This window comes from Egretta garzetta, unplaced genomic scaffold (assembly GCF_000687185.1).
Source record: "Egretta garzetta isolate BGI_Z169 unplaced genomic scaffold, ASM68718v1 scaffold14, whole genome shotgun sequence".
Taxonomy (NCBI): domain Eukaryota; kingdom Metazoa; phylum Chordata; class Aves; order Pelecaniformes; family Ardeidae; genus Egretta; species Egretta garzetta.
Window position 1 is genome coordinate 4,035,556 of NW_009259588.1, and position 20,554 is coordinate 4,056,109.

At 39.2% G+C, this 20,554-nt stretch overlaps 1 protein-coding gene across 1 annotated transcript in view; it reads right to left on the reverse strand.

Annotated features, from left to right (window-relative positions):
- CDKAL1 (CDK5 regulatory subunit associated protein 1 like 1) overlaps nucleotides 1-20,554 on the reverse strand; it is a 418,320-nt gene that overhangs the window by 281,694 nt on the left and 116,072 nt on the right. The window contains exons 5-6 of the mRNA XM_009637900.2: nucleotides 8,674-8,770; nucleotides 188-269 (exon numbers count right to left, since the gene is read on the reverse strand). Of these exons, the coding sequence (XP_009636195.2) occupies nucleotides 188-269; nucleotides 8,674-8,770 (179 nt within the window). The remainder of the gene's footprint in view (nucleotides 1-187; nucleotides 270-8,673; nucleotides 8,771-20,554) is intronic.

Here is a 20,554-nt window from a genome sequence, read left to right on the forward strand (position 1 = left end):
TGAACCTAAAAAAAGTCAGAAGGTCAATGTCTAAGTAGTCAACAACTGGACATATTTTATATAAACTCTTTGTTCAAAAGTGTGTTCTTATGGATTAAGGGGGAGTAAAGAGTTTGGGGCTATGTTTTAAGCCATTTTTTTTTCTGTGCATCCTGGTTCATCTGCCAAAAGTAACTTTGAAACTCACCACCTAACTTAAACCAAATTTTGTCCTTAAAAATAGCAAGTTCCAGTAAGTTTGGCAAAAAATCACCAATAAAAAAATCACCCTAGAAAAGAGTTCAGGCCTTAACCGCTGTTCATGGTCTGTGAGAGGCAACGGTCACCCAGGCAGTCAGCAGCTGGGTGGCTCAAACAGCCCCGAAGCGCTCCCTCTCCCCAGCCTCAACACCAAAATAGCAGATGATAGAGAATCTAACAAGAAGCTGAGGATATCCCGAGGGCAGATTATAGGGGAGAAACTGAAGGAAGTATTGCAGGGGAAAGACACTGGGACATGGAAAGAAATTAAAAATACTGTGGTATTTGTCCTGAACTTACTGCAGGCAGTGTTTGGAAATGGAAGGAAAAGCCCTGATGCTTTTCACAAGACAGAACAACATTTAATGACCGTGACATACTAACAAAGATAAAAAATGTATGGTTTTGTGTTACATTTCCCAAAATTTACTCATAATGTGATAAATAGTTCAATTATTTCTTATTAGACAGATTATTCTTTATTTAAAGTTAATGGCCAATATACTACATAGATCTTTTGGTATATTAAGTAGAAGGAATCAGCATTAACACTGCAAAATTAAACACTCAGAAATTCTGAAACTTGAGATTCTTCCTCCAATTTTCATCCAAACTGCATATTCTATGTAATGTCTACTGTACATGCACATATATATATATATGCTTACATATATTGCAGGAAAGCCAAATTCAGAAAGACCTACTTTGTACATATAAATTAGTTTATAATTTTTCCACGATATTCCTTTTTAAACACTGCTTCTCTAAGCTGTACATTATATGAAATAGATTTAGTATGATTTTTGTAGTCAATCCCTTGGAGTTTCTTTTCCAGTTTGTTTCAAAAGCAAGGAGAAAAGCACAAGTTGCAGAGGCTTCAAGAGCAGAACCTGGTCTGCAACAAGGAGCCTGGAACTCAGATCCCTTGCATCAAAGCCATTAAGTCTCTGCCCTTAAACCACCTAGTTTGTAATTCCCTATAAACACATCTGCACAAACATCTCTATTTCACATTCATTTTTCAATCAGTCTAATAGCAACTAGAAAAAAAAGCTCATCTGTAGTTGGTGTCTAATCTAGAGTTCCCAACTAAAGTCAGTGGGAGTCTGTTCCTCTTCTTGTCTGCATGTTGGATAAAGTCACTGTAAAACTACTTTTTTTTTTTTTTTTTCTTTTTAACCCTTTGGAAATACAGTCTTTTCTAGACACAAATTTCTGCCACTTCACGATTCTGAATACAGCATATTCATTATAAATTCTAGCAATTAACATATCATTAATATTGGCATTTTAATAACCTTATAAAAAGATATATATTTAAATCATTTTCTGGATTACAAGCATTCCTGTTACAGACATACATCAATACTTAGCAATCTACTTGTAAAGAAAGCACATGTAAGCATTTGTGTGGAACACATGCTTATTTACAAACTTGCGTGCATATCCCTTTTAGACAGAAGTTAAAAAATTATGACCCAAGATAGTTATATATAGACTTTCTATGTAATTTTTTTAAAAATAAATAAAAAATGCAACTTGAAAAAAGAAGTGTACACATTTACAACCATAAGTACAGAGAACACAGTCTGTGTCAAATACGTTGCCTAATGTATTGTTGCTACATATCTCAATACTGAGCTGTTTAAGTTCATAATCATTTTAAAACAAAAGAAACCTTGTTGGTTCATAACCTGAACCACCTATGATTACTTTCTGTATTGTACATCTGGGGAATTTTTGCATGGTTCCAAACCCCTGTAAATAAAGATACAGAAAAAACCCAACAAGTATATTGTATCTCCGTTTTATTGGATAAACTAAATTATTCTGTATGTATCTGTCAAGAAGACTGTTCATGTAAGTAATTATTATTATAGGTCTGAGAGATAATGAGATCTGTGACACTAAGCACCGGTAATTAGCAAGAGGAGCACAGAAATGCACACGTGGTCCATCTGTCATCAGAGGAAGTCCCCCAGTTCCCTTCGTACGGTCACGATGGCATCCAACAGATGACTTCTAGGTGCAAACAGCCCAAAGACACGCTCGCAGCGTGCCATGTCTGCAGGCTCACGCTAGGTGATGTCCGAGTGCAGACAGACATGCATGTTGAGGGTGGTCACAGAAATTCTTCCAGGCTCTCAGACGTGGTCCAAGTTGTCTCAGAACCGGTATTAACATACCGAAACTGTTTTGCAGGAGATGGACTCTGGAAAACACATAACCTCTGAGAGAGCTCCCATGAACTCTGAATACTCTTAATGGGAATTTAAGCGAGAGGTTGCACATTTACCTGAGATTTTGTACTCTGTAGAAGTCAGTGAGCCTCAGACCAAAGCAAGCTATCTAGAAAAGTGCATCCATGAACCTATCAAGAAAGTAAGAGGAGCTTTCTGACGATCTCTTCAGGGAAGCACCAAGACCTCTGCAAACACCCTGCACTGTCATCAGGGAAGACAACACTTCATACATGGTTTACAGTGAAATAAATATACTTTCAGGGTTAATGTGTCCACTGAAATATGGACAGAAGCATTTTGTAGGTAGATATTTGGACTGGTTAAAAACAGCACCTAAGTCCTCATCATATCCAGCCTTCTCAGGGACCCTCCCCAGAGCGAAGGCAGCTGCTCCCCACACCCCACTTCATTTCAGCATGGGCGGAAATGTCCTTCCACCACAGGAGGTCTGAAGGTTAAAGCTTGTCTGATGTTGACAGGACAGTGATGACTCTTTCAAGAAATTACTCCCAGAGCCTCCTTCAACTGCCCTTCCCATGGCACTGCAACTGAGTTTCCCAGAGAGAGAAATTTCTTGGAGGCAACACAAGCAATGCTTAAGCACATCAAGTACCAGAAAGCAACTATCAAAAAAAAAAGATTTTGAAGCCAGTGAAGGAGGGACAAAGACCAGAACTCTTGAAGACTGGAAATGTTTATTGAAAAAACATTGCAAAACAAACAAAAAACTAAACCCTTAGCTAATGGTTGAGAGAAACTGAGGACAGGGTACCCACGGTATGGGAAAGGGCAGCAGCTTGTCTGCACAGCGTGAGGCTACTGCTGAAACCAACTTCATCAGCACTCAGCCACTCCTCAACACCCTGGGAGTGAGCAAAAATACATATATGTAACTACTTGGAGTAAACCAATCTTCTTTTCTCATCTAGGGAAAACCCTACACATCTTTGATTTTCATTCACATCAACAAGAAACAAATCAGTACTTCACAGATAAAATAATTTTAGGTAATTACAACCTGCTACTCGTAATCCTAAAGATTTTAACTCCAGTTCACCAACTCTCAGTTTCATCTCACCTTGTTTAGGCAGCTCTGTCAGATGTTGGATGTTAAAAGCCTACTCAGTCTATCCTCTCTCTAAAGCCAGTAAAAGGGAAATACGTGGCTTCAAAAAGTCACTTTAGATCTTCAAAAAATCTAAATTACCTTAGAGATAATTATCTTCACTGACCGTAAAGGGAGCTGAGCAAAACAGACTCTCAAATTACAGCACTTAGGCAGCATAAATACATAACTTCAAAAGGCATGTGACTAGCCACTTTGGCTTCAGAGGGATAACATCTGCGTTTAAAACCTTTGCTGACAACACTGACCCTAGTAATGGGCAGTATTCTGGTTTAGGAAGGTATTCTGAGAGCAAACTTTAAAGGGAAGGAGGCTACCCCAGAAAAGCACATAAACAACTGATTTCCATTGCTAAACACTGATGCAGCTGAATTGTAATTCTTATCCAAATTAATTCCTACACCTTTCAATTCACAGGACAGCACGTAACTGCTGTGGAAATGAACAGTTTCTATCTGCATGTCCAATTTTCAGTTTAAAAGCAGATGCTTAACTGCAATTCTTTCCTGACCTTCCAGGTTCAAGCGTCGTATCTGAATATCAGTATGGCAATTCAAAAGCCAAAGCTGACCAGCGGAGAGGTACTGACTGAGCTTGAATTTTGCATGAAATTATTCTTGGCCGTAAGTTACAGAAGAACAGTGTGCACCTGTTCCCAAGGCTTTCAGCACGCTTTCCAAGAAGTTCTGCTAATTCAAATCATTCAAAATAAAATCCCATCAAATTTGTCTTTCATGAAGTACACATCGGATATTTGCATTTGTGCAAGGCTCCAGTTTAAGGGCAGCAGAGAGGCTTGCAATCGTTAATGCAGTCTGACCTTACAAACACTGCAAGGTAGGGAAGTATCATCACCTCTGTTTTGCAATCACTGCAACTTGTACGAACTGAACATCAGAAATATCATAAACATATCATCCTCATTTAGGACGCCAAAGCAGCAGGGATATACAGGCATTTGGCATCTTGGTAAGGTTACACTGATTTTCTTTCACAATGGCACTGTTAAAGCTCTGCTGGCTGAAGGGTTTTACAAATGGAGAGCTACGGCACGTTAAATTTAAAAGCGTATACCGATTATAGATGTACAGCTTGAGAAGTCAAGTGCCTATTTTTTGTAACGTACTTAGCATTTTTTATACCGAACCATCTACTTTATAGAAGTGTTCCTAGTGTTATGTGCTGCTACTGGGAGTTCAGCACTTCCACGAATCACACTCCACAGTTCCAAACTGGAAATTAAAAAAATTATCTAAAGCTTGCCTTATAGAGCAGAACAGCCACAGAAAAGGGTTATTTGGAGGTCAGGGGAAGGCAGGGAGCCCCTGCAAAGGAGTTTTCATGGCTGTGTGTTTCTCCTGGAAGCAGCGGCTTTACGCCCAACTTGGCCAAAGAGCTTGCAGTAACTCTACCATGCGCAGGACCTGCACCTTCTGACTTGAAACGGAGCAGCAGAGGGGGGATTACAGCCTTGGTGACACTGGCTATAGTTTGTGCAGATGAAAGAACAGACTGACATTCTTCCCTTGAAAAATGGGTTTACAGGAGATGGTGACAGGTCTTTGATGCTAGATGTTACATTGGGAAAGATGGGGAAGGAAGGAGAATTGGGGCTGACGTTCTCATTCAGGAGGAGAAGAGATTCACTCACCAGCGGAGCTATTGTATACCTTTAACAGGATATATACATGCATTAGGCCCCATGCTTTCAGTATGTCCAGTAAGTCTGATGCTTTCAAAGCACAGCTACACAGGTCTTGTGAAGCATCTTAAGAACTATGAACCCTTAGCAAACTGGTCAGTGGTTCCAACACATAGCATCATTTGGACAGCAAAATATGTTAAAACTCCAGACAAATGTCAAAGAAACAAAACATCTCATCTCATTGCTTTGGTTCAACTTATCACTGGGAAGAAGGGGTTTGCATGCGCTTGTACGCAGCTCAGGAAGTGAGGAAATACTACGACTACCTACATCACTACGACTACCAACATCCTATGTCCCAGAACATAACCTGTCTGCTATATCTTTCATTCCTGATTGTCACTCCCTTCCCTCCCCCTATAATCCCCTCAAAACAATCAGGATAGACAAAGTCACATATCCTTCTTTTTAGCAACTTACAAAGAAAAGTGAGGGACAACTCTACAAGAGTTGATTTCTCTTTGCAATACCATACGTGCATTTGAGTTTGAAGTGGGTACACTACTCCAAACATAAAGGAGTAAGCTTTGGAAACCACCTGAGCTTAAATGGCTATGAATCTATGTAATGCAGTATTATGTGTTCTGTGTACACTTCACACTTGGCAGGTTTATGACTACCTAGAGCTTCTCCCTTCCAGAAAACAGCTCCTTTACCTTGCCATGTTACATTATGTCTTGGCTTACATACTGCCTATGGCAACACCCCAACCCACATTATTTTTAAAACGTGGCAATGACTTTAAAGAAACACAAAAGCACAGTAACGTTGCAAAGCATAACAGGGATATGAAGTTGCCCTTCCTTCCCTTCTGCCCAAATCAAGTAATAAAGAAAGAAATAAAGAAGAGTGGAAGTTCAGTCCTGTATTTTCTAAGTGCAGATCAAAACAAGCCCCGAGTTACTAGAACTTCTCTAGCAGCCACATCGCAACTTCCCCCTCCGTCATGACAAGATGAGCAGAAGAGGCCTCTGACACACTCTGCCTTCAAGAAAGCTGCCCCAAGGGAGTTATAATTGCTGGTAAATAACCACATTCTCAGACAACATTGTGGGTCAAGAAGGAAAAAAAAAAAGAAAAAAAAAAATAGCAGAGCTTACATAAGCAACAATAAATCAGCTCTGTCTCTCAGCCAAGTTGAAGATGAGACCAACCTGGTGGTAAAGCAAGATTTTGAAAAGTGTACTCTTAATGCTTAAAATTTTAAAGCAGAATCAATATCCTACTGCCAACAGAACATTTTCTATTTCTCAACTCTGTCAAAACTGCCTTTCAAAAATATTTTGCAATAGTAAGATAACAACTCTTATCCTTTAAATACAGTCACTCCCTCACACATGCTCTTTGTAAAATGAGAAGGAAATCTTAAATATACAAACTGAAAACATGGACAATATCTGCTCTCAGCTTTGCTTCTGTTAATAGTTATGCCTAAAATTAAGGCCTTTCTGAGCTGAAGCATCTACTATTTAAGGTACAGTAAGTTTTACCACAGCAATGATGGTTAGAAGACAGGGTCCTTGCAAAGATCACATTTCAGTATTTTCAGGTCCAATTCAAAAGTACTTGGGAACACTGCATTAACAGCCTAATTCAACTCCTAACAGAAATTTTTCTCTAACAAATACAAAACTACAAATATTTTTCACTAAACACTGGTTCTAGGTACCAAAATGAAGATGAAAAAAAGGCTAATTTTCAGAAATTACATGTTACCTATAAAGGCAAGTTTAAAAAAAAAATTATTAAAAAAAAATACCACACTTCTGGTCCCCCAAATTTCCTAAGTTAAATTCACCAAAACTGAAACATCAAATTACAGTCTTGGTCAAAGGATAGTGACTCACTCATTTTTCTTCCTTTCTCTTCCTATGTGTAGATATCATTACATTCACTATAACGACCAGTTACAGACCACATAACTGTGTTGCCTCTGAGCCAAGAGGAAATCCGTTCACCATTTATTTTTTGGTTTTCCTATCCTGCTGCACAGAGCACTTAATTAGTCAGAGTCTTAGGCATGACAGAGCACCACAGTTCTCTTGCATATATTTGTGTAAGGTAAGACTGAAGCGTGGAACAGAAAGTTTGATTCTTCCTTTAAGCTGTAACTACCAATGCAATATCATCTATACAGAATAGCGTGGCATTTTACAGCCCCTGAGTATCACTCCTGGGCACTGAATTAATTTATAGGCACTAACGTAGCTGAGAATGGCAGCTGAGAAAAAAACTGAGAGAAAACATTTTGAGTGACAGTAGTAATTAATTAAGAATTCTGATAGTATAAAGTCCATCTTTATAAAGAATTCCAGTAAATCAGCTAATGAAGCCATCTTCTTTAAATTCCAAACAAACTATTTTTTTACTTCAAAATTACTTTGAACAGCTGCATCTTGTGTGATCTAATGAAAGTGAAAGCTTTGGAACCTTGTTGTTGTTGTTCCTATAAAACCTTAAGTTTCAACCTGAATTAATAACGCTGAAGTAGAAACACGTTGACCTCTCCGCATTTGTAAGGCAGAAACGATGCTGCAGTCATCTGCTCTGACTGAACGTGATACAGGACAGCCTCACCGTAATTCTCACATGCTGAATCCAGTGCCAGCGCTTCAGTTCCAACAAGCCTTGTACAAGTTGACCCAGTTTTAATCTAAAGGCTTGAACAACGAAGGATCTTTGTTAGCTTGTGCTTTGACTCCTGGATTTTCAGGACTATTTTACAAAGGTGATTCAATTACACAGTAGCACTTCATCCCAAAGGATACTGAACACACTTTACTACCCGAATGAAGTCAAAAGCTCTCTGGTTACCTTTTCAAGGTGAAGCTCAGTAACTGCATAACAACTCAGTCACCGGTGGATTTAACTCTTCAGACTGCCTCAAATTTAGACAAAATAATCATTGCTATTTGCCATTCTGCTTGGTAGCCTGAACAGAAGTAAGAAGACAACCACCAAACCCTCAGCTGTGTCCATGTAATTTATATGCTCTAGTCTTTGACATTTCTTCCACTGATTTTAACAAAGGGTGTACTACTTTGGCTTAAAGCAAATAAACAGTGATATTTTAAAGAATATGGCAATGGATATCTTCTTCATCCTGGATGATGCCTGGATATTTTCAGGTTACAAAGGGCACCGGAACTCGCTTCCACCAACAGTATCGTGCCACTACCAAACCAGATCACCCTGGATGAAAGAAGGCTTAAGTGCGGTATGATGCAAGGCAACTAACGGGGGTACCGAGCTTCCCTGCTACTTCTTCCAAGAGAAAGGCCACAAAGTCTATATATAGACACTGACCTACTGAAAACTTTTATGAAAACCTCTGGTTTCCAGCTGATAAAGATACATACCCCTATAATACTCAAGCCTTTCAGGTAGTCCTGACGAGGTTGGGCTTGTGGCACACAGCCAGCTAGAACCACTTTCTTCTTCCCTTCTTGGGCTTTCCTAAAGAAGGACAGAAAGACAGTGTGTTAATATTTTCAAAATTGATTATTTTCAACTTCAGAGTAGTCATACTGTGTACCTGATGCAGGAAAGCAACCATGGTGAAAAAACACTCCCAAATCAGAAGTAACTTGTACACATTTGAGCCTCAGAAACCAAACAGACCAACATACCAAGAGAACCCCATAGGAAGCTATCAGGCTACAGCCCACACGCCTCAGTTTGGGAGAACCTGCAGAGACCATTACCACTGTGTATCTTGGACAAAAGTACAACATTGAAAGCCCTAATCAAGTTCAGTTAACCTTTATTTGCCACAACGATCGCAGAGAATCTGGTCAAGAAAGATGGGACAGAGATACTAAGTGCAATTCAAGAAAAGTTAGACAGAATGCAAGGGCCAGCAGATAGGGCAGATAGGAACCACTGGCTCAGAACATAAACATTTATGTAGTACCAGTCAGAAACAACCACTTACATCAGTCTTCTGATGTTTACTTACAAGTGTTTATTTACTTTTACATGTGCATTGACTAAAAAGATTTTAAGTAAATGTTTACTTAAAATCATGTTGAGCATTTTCAAGCTTGAGCTGCTTGCCTTTGGCAGAGAAACATTTGTCTGGATATTAACTTAAATAATTCCTTTAACTTTGATACTACCTTAGCATCAAGTAGGAAAACAAAATACAGTTGACACTGTTCATTTTGTTAGTAATATTTTGAATCACTTTGAATTCAACTCTGAATATCAAGCCATCACTGAATCTTGAAACCACAGGAAGCCCTGAACAAAACTATCGGCTGCATACAAAAGAATGAGATGCAAAACCTGCTTACGTTCATTAAACTTTGAAGATCATCCATTAACACATTAACCCAACACGACTACTGCATTATAATGTGCAAAACAGTAAAGAAGAGAAGCACTGAATAATTTTAGCAGATTTGCTAGGTCTGACATATTATGGGTTGCTCTCAGAACTATCTTTCACAGTTGGATGCTGTATCACAGCCTCCTGGCAGACTTCTGTCAAACTGGAACCTTGTAAATCCCTATTTTCTCCAGCAATATATGGATCCATGAAGTGTTTACTGTTATGTTGGAACAGGCTAAGACATGTCATAACATTTTTCAGAAAAATTATCTTATCCAAAATACACAATTACTGAGAGAATTTTATACCCTTCAGCTTGTGTGAGCTGTCTCCAAGCTGAACGCACCCAAGAAAGTGATGTTCAACAAGCACAAGGCTGCTACACTGAGTACCTGGAGATCTCCAGCAAATGCAAATTTAAGGAAGACTGGTACCACACATGGTTCCGCTACTCACAACTTCCACTTCATGCTCATAATATGGACAAATTTATTTACAAATGAAATCTCACAAGAACACATGAATTGTACTATTAAAGGAGATCACAGGCCAAATACTTTTTGTTGGCTGCTGCACTAAAATGAGGTATTTTGAAAGAAAAAATTAAATATCCTACACACAGACAAGTGTGAAATAACATGTAAATTTATTATGCCTATTACCCCATAGCTAATATAAACGCAGCAAATCTCTATAAAAAACTCAGTTTTGGTTTAGTGGGACTTTCAGGAAATCTTCAGACATTCATGACACAGAGACTTCATTGGTCCTCTACTTGAATGGTAAGGTATAAGATATAAATGCAAATCCTTTCATCTCTTCCTTGATAATATTTCTGTGGATAAAGAACTATGATAAAATACTAATTCAGTACATTTCTTAGGCAGGGAACCTAGCAACATGCCTCCAAAATCTGCAAACCTTCTTTTCTTTCAGTGGTAAATATTTAAGGGTTTTGCAAAACTTTAATAGAGGTCACCTACTTCTACATATGCAAGTGAAAGAAAAAAAAATCCTACTTCATGCATTACCTAAAAATGTCATCCAGCACCATGTGACACTCCACTAACTCAAAGGAGAAACCCCACTACTTATATAGCCTAACAGACTCAGCCCAATGCCTCAAGGCAAGACAATAAGCCCTGTCTCCAGCAAACAAAGCTCGCATCCCCAGGCAGTGCTGCATCTGGTACAGTCTGCTGCTAGCAACAGCCCTCTCCATCTACTTGAAAACCTGTGAGCACTACAGAAGAAAAGCTTTTATTCAAATCTTTTTATTTTTTTCCCCCTCAGATAAAAAAAAAACCACAACAAAAAAAAACCAAAAAACCCCACACTAACAAAGTTTCCCTTGACACATTAAATGGCATTTTAATGTTATTTCACAGCTTTAACGTTTTGCCATATCTTCTGGGACTATAACTAGAGCTAGGGGGAAAAAAGTTAAACTGAATATTCTTCATAATAAGCATTGCCTTCATTTAACTTTTTTAAGGTTGTACAGGTCTCTACAGAACAAAGAATTTTGTCCACTGAGATTTTTTTGCTTTAAAATGCAATTAAGTGGAAATGTCAGAACTAAATTTTCAATCGCAATCAATTTTCATTACATCCATAATACACTGTACAGTCCATGAAACTCACCATACATGAAAAATCATTTTAAGGGAATTATGAAAATTTTTGCCTCGTTTCCAAGAAACCACTTCTTCAAATATGCATTCCAGTACTATATTGTCACCTCCTTTTACTATTGTTTAATGAGCCCTCCTCATACTAACAAAAGCCTACAAAAATTATTCTTCAGAAATCCAGTTAGCACAGCAACTGTATTAGAAGAGCTTTATCCTTCAAAAACTTGAATAGCAATGATAATACCACCTCATGGAATCTAGTAGGTGGCATGAATAAATACATCTTCCCTTTTAGATATCCTTTATGTTTTTCAATTACATAAACCTTACCTTGAACTTCCAATTTAATTGACTCAGGAAACATTTTCTAGAAATACACTCTTTTCTAAAAACTACTTGCAAGATATACATCTGAATAGAACTTTAATTAAAGCAACTCTTTTTTAAAGAAAGGAATTATTTGAGCTGCTTCCTAAGTAATGGGTGAGGAACAAAAACGAAGTGAGGAACAACAGGGGCGTGAAAAAAAGTACTGTATACAGCAGAGGACTCATACAAGATCTGTAGTGAGATCACAGATTATACTCCATTGCATAGATACAACCACTGCAACTATAATTGTACTATCAGACTTAATGAAATATGTTCCACGTATTCGGCTTTTTAAAAAGCAAACTTGAGAATGTAATTAGGATGGGGAGAGACTTCTGCCTTGCTTATGTGCACTTCTATTTACGTTGTTAGGAACCTGCCCAAACTGGGATATTCTGCCCACAATTTTATGTGACGTGTTGTTGCGTGGTTCCTCTACTTTTTATTTTTTGAGCTCCAGGAAACTTTGGTCAGTAGCACGACAAAGATAAAGAAATGCCCCCCCACCCTCCAAAAAAGCCCTGCGTAAGCGTTTGCTACATCAGCACCGTGCGTATAGCAACACTGCTGGATAGCAGAACACCGCGGCAGCCGGTGTGGGAAGCTGTACCGCTGCTTCATGACTCACACAGCTACTCAGGTGGTATCACCACAGGAAAAAAAAGTTAGGGACCTTTCCCTGAGCTTCAAATCTAAGGAAAGCAATTAAAAAAAGGAAAAAAAAAAAAAAAAAAAAAAAAAAAAAAAGAAAAAAGAAAAAAGTGAAAGCAGAGAAGATGGGCTAAGTTCAATGGACGACAATCCGTGACATTGAAAGGAATTGCTAACTCGCTCTTTGCCAGAAGAGAGACAAGAGAGGGCAGATCATTGCTGCCCACCTGCTCCCTTCCCTTTCCATAAGCAGAGCTGCCCGCTGGACTTTTATAAGCTGTGAACTCTGAAGTGAACGACTGCCAGCTTTCAGAGAGCCACCGCTACTACTCGCCAAGCTGTCCCAGCTGCGCAGGAAGGCAGGGCAGGCATCTGAAATCTAAAGCAGTCTGTTCTGCTGGGAGCAAAGCTGGCAAACTACAGGCTGGCCAGCATGAAACACGCAATTTGTAAAGTGTTGCCCTCGTACCAGGTAAGTGAAACCGAGTATTACACCTATAAACCCCAATTTTTTTCCTCCAAAACCCACTGTTGGTGGAATTAAATAATGAAGTGTTTAAACAGTGAGCGGAAGGCTGCCTGCAGCAGAGGCACCAAGTAACAGTCAAATACAAGTAAGAGAAGAAGCAAGAGCAGAATTTTCAGCAAAAGCAATAAATTAGGGGGGAAAGTGCTTTCCAGTGAGCTCGTTAAGCTCTGCATTGACAACAGCTGGGAAATGTTCATAAAATAATAAGAGGAGCTATTTCTCTAACAGTAAAGTAAAACAGGAATTATCTTTGTTATCCAAAATGAAAATGGAAGTATTTCAACCTGAATCCTCCTAGGCAGATGACAACTGACCACACTCCCGAGTAAGTTCTTACATCACTGAGCTATTTCTGCCAAACACAGTACTCCCCTCCCCATAGCTGTCCCAGCACAAACCTGGTGACTTTCACATTAAGATATGTGTAGTTAAATCAAATTGGGCAATGCACCAGTGTAGTCTATTCATTCCATTCTCATGGCCTTCTATTACACAAAATCCACAACACCCCTCATTAGGTATTGTAGAAAGGTGTGAAGCCATAAATCAACAGGAGGTTTGTGTCTAGAAATGCCTGAAGAAATGTTAGTATACATGAACGAGTTCTGCTAAGGCAGCTCTAGCTAAATACAGTATGAGCTGGGTATATGATGAGATCAGGCTGCCAAAGGTTATAAAAAGCAAATTTGAGGGGATGCCACTTCCCAGGCTGTAGAAATAATGTTGTGATGTCTCGGGGGAAAAAGAAATGCTATTTGGCTAAAGATTCAAATGTGTGAAAGATCTTCCAACTGTCTCATATGCTGAATTAATCAGTAGGAACCCACAAGTTTTAAAGAGAGCGCAACATCCCTGGAATGGAAAGATGGTGCCTGTATAGCATCTGGAATACATTCCTGAAAATCCATAAAATCACACAGCTATTTTCTGTTTGAAAAATTACAAATGGTAACTTAAACTGTGGCTTTACAGGCTTTGAGCCAATCTAATGTCTCATTACTACCCAAAGGCTTGCTTCCCAATCTTCCCTGTCTGTTATCCCTGCTCCCACCTTTCTCCAACTCCAACCCCTCCTCTTTTTCATTTCTGGCCATCTGGTATCACTCCTGCCCTGCTCCAAGCTCTGCCGCTCACTGGACCCTTCCAGGGCCCCATTTAACTCACTGATATAAGAGAAACCTATCGAGCCAAGTTTGGGGGCTTTTTACCATTTTATTCCATTAAGCTAGCTGATGGGAGAAGGGCTGCAGTAGAGTGAAAACAGAGGTCAAAGGAAAGCTGCTGGGAAGGAAACAGAAGAAGCAATGAACATGGGAACTCCTTGTTTGATCTACGCTGAGCTTGACAAGTCTGGTGAAACCTCTGAGGTCACGATATGCTGAGCAGCGTGGGTGAATAAAAAGCAGAAAGGATGTGAGAAACTCATACACGCTGTGCTTTTGAGGTTAGGAACAGCCTCATAGTTGAAGTCATGGGGAAAACCTGAGGAAAGCTTGACAACGTTATTAATTAGAGTGGAACCACTCCGGTCTACTTAGGACTGGCAGCTTCCTTGTACGCTTCTACAGCCCCCAAAAAATTACTGTATTTGACTTGTGAGGCATGTGAAGAGGTAAAGTTCATTTGGTAATGCTTATGTTAATCATTGGACTTTATGAAATTGCTCTTTGAGGACCAATCTCTAGCAAAGCAGCCCTCTAGTTACCGTGCCGCATCCTCTTGTCTCCTTTGGCAAAAACCATCAGGTAACACGTGAATCCTCCAGGGGAAAAATAAGTCGCATAGTCTCCTCCCGACAAGAGCAAGCATGTCTTTTCTGAAAATACTTCAATCAGCCTTCTCCACCCGTTGTTACCAGTTTGCCAGTCATGTTCATCACGGGGTACACTTTCTTCGACCTTCCTTTTCTGGCTGACATACTGACAGAAGCCCTTATTACTATTTTTTGTGTCCCTTGCCAAGTTCAGCTCCGGCTGCACCTTGGCCTCCCTGACCCCATCCCTACAGAACTGGGCAGCACCCCTATACTCTTCCCAGGAAACAATGAAATAAAAAATATCACTGCCGACTGAAATTTTTCTAGGCTAACTTGATCGATGCATGTAGACAACTATTAAAAGTGAACATACTCCACTCTTCAAATAAAATATTCACAACTCTTTAGATTCTTACCTACTCACTGAAGTTCAACTCCTTAGGACCACAATTAGGAACTGCCTAGTTACTGTCTTAGATAAGGTTGCCTTCCTATAACGTACTTCAGTAAAATCTGCAAAAAACCCCTACCTCATTCCTTGAGCTCTGTTCAAGGCAAATACTAAACACCAAACATCCATCAAGACACTCCTGAACAGACACACTAGACTAGGTTACTTCTCCATTTGTGACTAATGCAGATTTACAGTTGAGTTCAATACATTGATTGGTGTCCTGGTAATGCCTGCAAGTTTAAGTGTATCACAAAAATAATATCTAAGACAACAAAGTTGTCCATAATTCATATTGTGTGTTTGGTTTATCTATTTGTGGGATGGAAGAAAGGAGAAATTATGAATTCTTTTTCTATTACTACTACTTTAAACTACATACATGAGGCTCAAAGCGTATACCAGCACACCTCACAAAACCTCGGCCATCCCCAGCACGGGCTGCCTTTTCTTCCCCCCTCCTTTCGCTTCTGATCTTTAGCTCGCTGCTGACAGCACGAGTAACTTAAACTCTGAACTTCTTTGAGGCACAGAGTACCAGATATATTGAAGTTCTGCCAACTCAGCCCTGCAAAAGCAGAGGCTGCTGTTAGCAGGTGGCAAAAGCTGGCATTACCTTTAAAAAAAAATTGACCAGTTTCTGCACAACCTTGAAGTTTTATGTCCTTTAGTACATACATGACAGCTTGTAGCGAGGTTCTAAAAATATTTCACTATCTTTCTATACCTCCAGTTTCATGCTAGCCTTTCTTCAGCACTGATCTAAGGAAATCACAGTGGTGAGAGTGTTTTCAGAAGAAGCAGAAATAGCTCCAAACCTACAGCAGTAATTTTGTCCTTTCTCTTTACCTTCTACCACTACTTTCCTCCTTCAAGTGCAAGGATTTTTGCATTCTTTCTACTACTTTGAAAAAGCAAGAATTCATTCTCCCCCTTCAGGTTTGAAAATTTAATCCTATTCTGAATTCATTTTTGCATATATAGATGGACTGTTTAATCAGTTACACTTGTCTCAAAAACAGTGAAAGGAAATCTCCTGTAAATTCATTTTTAAAGGGACATTAAACTTCTGACAGATGAAAGAAATGGAAATCAGAATCATTACAGTGAACTTTTAAATAACGCACTTGACTCTTACTCTGTTCTTCTGTTCTTTCTAACATAGTCCTGTAGGAATTATAATATTCTATTGTAGTATTTGTGGCATCTCTCTCTTTCATGTTTTGTTAACTGACCATTTTTTCTACTTTACCTTCCCAATCTTTCCCTTCTTAGTTCTATTCATCTCTTTAAACATAAAAGTAGTACAGTTTAGGGCATACTATTATTCTAATTAATTTGTGAAATACTACACTGCCTCTCAAGTTCAAAGTCCAGGCAGCCTTCAAGTTACATGCATGCATGGCCAATACTTGTAATACAAAACCTTGTTGATCCAAGGGCTGAAAAATGAAATTAGTGTTGAATGAAAATTAAATAATCAGATCTTTTTTCCCCCCAGAGGTGTAGTATGCTTCTCAGTAACAGACTACCTGGAAAATTAAAAAAGGATCATCAAGAGAGGTTGCTGTTCTAGAAGGTATGATGAGTAATTTTCCTCTCCCCCCCTCTCCCCCCATTGCTAAGTATAACACACCAGGAAACTTTTACCATCAGGTAAGGAAGGTGAAGATCCAAAAAAAGTCTGCTGAATTTACATCAACTAAACACACAGAGCAGTATATGGTACCAACAATATTGTTCTACTGAGCCATCAGAACAAAAGCCCTGAAGGTTTCTATGTCATGTCCGACATCGGACATTCTGACAAAAAGTTGAGGATAACAAAGGAGCTAAGAACCATTTTCTCTTGGATACCAGCAGGGCAGCTGAAGAAAAAAAGCCACAGAGCTGAAAGGCAGCCAAAATTTTGACCATCAAGGCTTTTTATTACTCAAAATCAGGTAGCTATGACTACTACATGAAAGAAAAAACCAAAAATCTTCTTGAGAGCCACTAAATACAGTTTTCATCATATGTGTGTGGAAGACTGTCAGAAGCTATCCAACTAAGTAATTTTCAAAACAGTAAGCCACACGTACTTTTTCCCTTATGGAAATGCTATGTGAGCAGTCACACTGTGCCTAGTTTTTGCCAGGAATTCTGCAATAGATAAGGACTATAGCATGGCTTGATGAAACAGAAAGAAGCAAGACCAAGAACAAAAAAGGACATTTAGCTCCTAAATACTGGAACCTTCATTCTGTCCAAATTGTACTGTATCATATTTTTATTAACCTTTTACTGTTTTCTTTGTTTTAATTCATTGAAGTCTTCCAGTAAAGCCCAGTAAGCTCTTCCTAATCTAAAGAGATGAGTACTGTTTTGTTTCATTCCTATTCATGATTGTAGTATCTGAATAGCAACAGAAGTAACAAACTATACAGTATGCTGTCTCTTACCCTCTCTGTTTAACCTCGTTTTTATAGAATCAGGGACATGTAGGTTGGGAAGGACTTCTAGAGGTCACCTAGCCTAAGCTCCCGGCCAGGAGACTGCTGACAACATCGTTACCCAGCCAAGGCCAGAAAACTTGCTGTCACTTGTTATGTCTTCTGGTCCCATCAAGAAGAGCTTGGTTCCATCATCTTTGCAGTTGCCTTTCAAGTAATCACAGAGTACTATTAGCTCATCCGCTAGCCTCCTACGTGCCGGACTCAGGACAGCCTGACCATTTTAGTAGTCCTCCAATGGACCTGCTCTAGCCTCTTCACATCTCTCAGCTGCCTCCACTACACCCAAACCACAGTAATCCAGGTGAAGCCCCACCAAGTAAAGAGGAATAAATGCCTTCCCTCCATCTCTCGGTCACATTCGTCTTATTCACAACTGAGAGTGACTCATGAGAGTTGGTTCATGTATCTTGGTCCTCACCCTCTCTCTCACATTCTTTGCAACAGGCTACTTAGCTGACAGCTCAACAGATTATGAAACCACGTTAACTAAGTCTTCATAAATATCTTTCATTTCTCATTGTTTCATACCACACCTAAAAGAACGGTAAAAATCCAAACATGGACTACATTTTGACATACACATTTGTTGGACAGAAAAATCTGGTTTCTGTATTGGTAGAGCATCTTAGTGCTTCTCCACGCACACAAATTCATCTCAGTTTCTGAAAGCAACAGAATCCTACACTGCTTTAACTTGATGCTTTAGAAGTGCCTTGCACCACACGCTACGATACAAACTGAAGAGTTATTACTATTTTATTTTCTTAAGAGACTGAAGCTTTGAGTCTGTGGTTACACGTGCATAGATTCAAAAGTGTATGACGATTCTTTAAGAAGCTAATCCTACTTCTGAAGAGAAGAAATATGATTTTGTCTTTTTCTACTCAGGCACTTTGAATCACATTATCAAAACCAAAACAAAACAGAAATTCCCGAGTGACTTGAACGACGACTGCACTTTGCTTTTGCCTGTACACTGCTGTAAAAATTCCCCACTCGGTTGTTGTCACTGATGCTTAAGCACAGGAAGGGAGAAGATGCTGTTAGGAAGCAGGAGGCTCAGAAGTGCATCAAGCAGCACAAGATGGCTTTAGTGCACTCCCACTGCGAAGCGGGATGGACCAGAGTAGCTACATCTGCTCGGCGCTAACTATTTACGCAGCATGCTTGCTTCCATTCTGGTTTAGGGTTTTTGATGGGGATGGTTGGGAAACCACTTGCAGGGGGGTGCTGAGAGAAGGACGAGACAAGCCCCAGAAGTAGCTCTGAGAAATTAATACCAGTTTAGTCATCTAAATCTAGTTCAAAATGTATTATTTAAAGAGCTAAAGACTGTAACTTCTATCAGAGCTGAAAGGGTAATTTCTCTAAGCACATTAGCTTGCCTAAGAATGTTTCCTAAAATAACCAAGATATCATTCTGGCAGTTTTCACGATAGATAATATTCTACAAGTTTAATACATTGCCAGGCATTTCATATGGATGCTAATAATAAATGCATGGGCTCATGAAAGTTTTGGGTCACATGCATTTCTGAAAGGCCAGAACAATTTAAAGGATTCAAGCAGCAAACATTAGCTCCTATGTCTTAACACTAAACATTTCTAACAAACAGCAATCCAATGTGGCTTGAATATAAATATACGCACATGACAACAACCACTTAATACTACCAGCTTTATGGTACCTCTTTACCTGTACATACATATAGAAGGAATATTCTGTTTTTGAAGAATAAGCAGGCTCTAATACCATACAGTACTAAGTTTGCAGCATACAATCAGCAGCAGTAACTATTTGAGCACAGTAAACCACATATAACACTTGACCAGGATTTCACAGTTTTATCTCCCATCTCAGTTATCAGGAATATCAGGAGGAAGTCCAGTACGCTATTTATCAGTGGCTTTTTAAAGATAATAATCTATCATGAGAGTAATGAATAATTTGTAAAGGTTATTTTGCAAGTCCTATGCAAAATGACCTAGGTGCTTCACAGATAAAGTTTCTGGAACGATCTCTAACCTTTTTCTCAGCCCCGCTTCTGATGAGTGATCGCCCACGGGTCCGTACAGCAAATGGCTGCAGGCTCTGGCTGCACGTTCCCAGGGCTCCCAAACTTTCTTTCTATGGCAGATTCGTGCCCCTGTTACTGCTCTAATGAAAAAGGCCCTCAGTGTTAAAGCTCTCTCCCTGGACTTCAGACACAAATAAATTCACAAAAACATTGTAATATCCAAGTTTCTCTGTAACATATAAACAGTTAATAATACCACCATCAACCTTTAAATACCTTTACGCAATATTAATTGCTCAAACGGCATTTCCTATGCAACCATTTCATATTTTTAATTCATTTCTGGTTTTAATACAATATACATCTCTACAGACTTCAAGACAGCTCGCACCAGGAAGCGATACTAAATAATGCAATGCTCTGCACTAGGCCCACTTAATGCAGCTCAGGATTCTACTGATCTCACTGGAAATTATCATCCTGTTATGAAACTTTGGAAAAGAAATCCATCTGCTCCTACCAGGAGTTTCAAAGATATTCTGTTCTACAGTTCTCAAACACTGCAGAATTTGAAAGGCTGGGAGAAGTGCTAACTGCACAATTTACGCCTCTGAAATTTGTGCTAAAAGATTTCTCATATTTTTCTTCCAAATTTCCATAGTGACTCAAGTACATTTTTCAGACACTGATTGCACTAAGTGTATAATATGTTTTCTTTGAAATACTACTTCATTAATAAACATCACTATTTTTTCCTACCGTATCCTACATGCAAAGATTAAAAATGTTAAATAGGTAATTCTTGCAGTGATTGAGCCTTTTTTCTGAACAGTCTACACACAGGAAGATCTTCTCCTGTCATCCAGTAGAAATTTGTTTTTAAACAGGTGGCAAAGGGCGTCAGAACTTTTCTTTTAAACAAAGCTCAAATTGGGAAGTTGAGCACTGTGCTCCCTGAAGCTCCTTTCAAAATCTGAGCCCCATTCCTCAACTCTTCACAT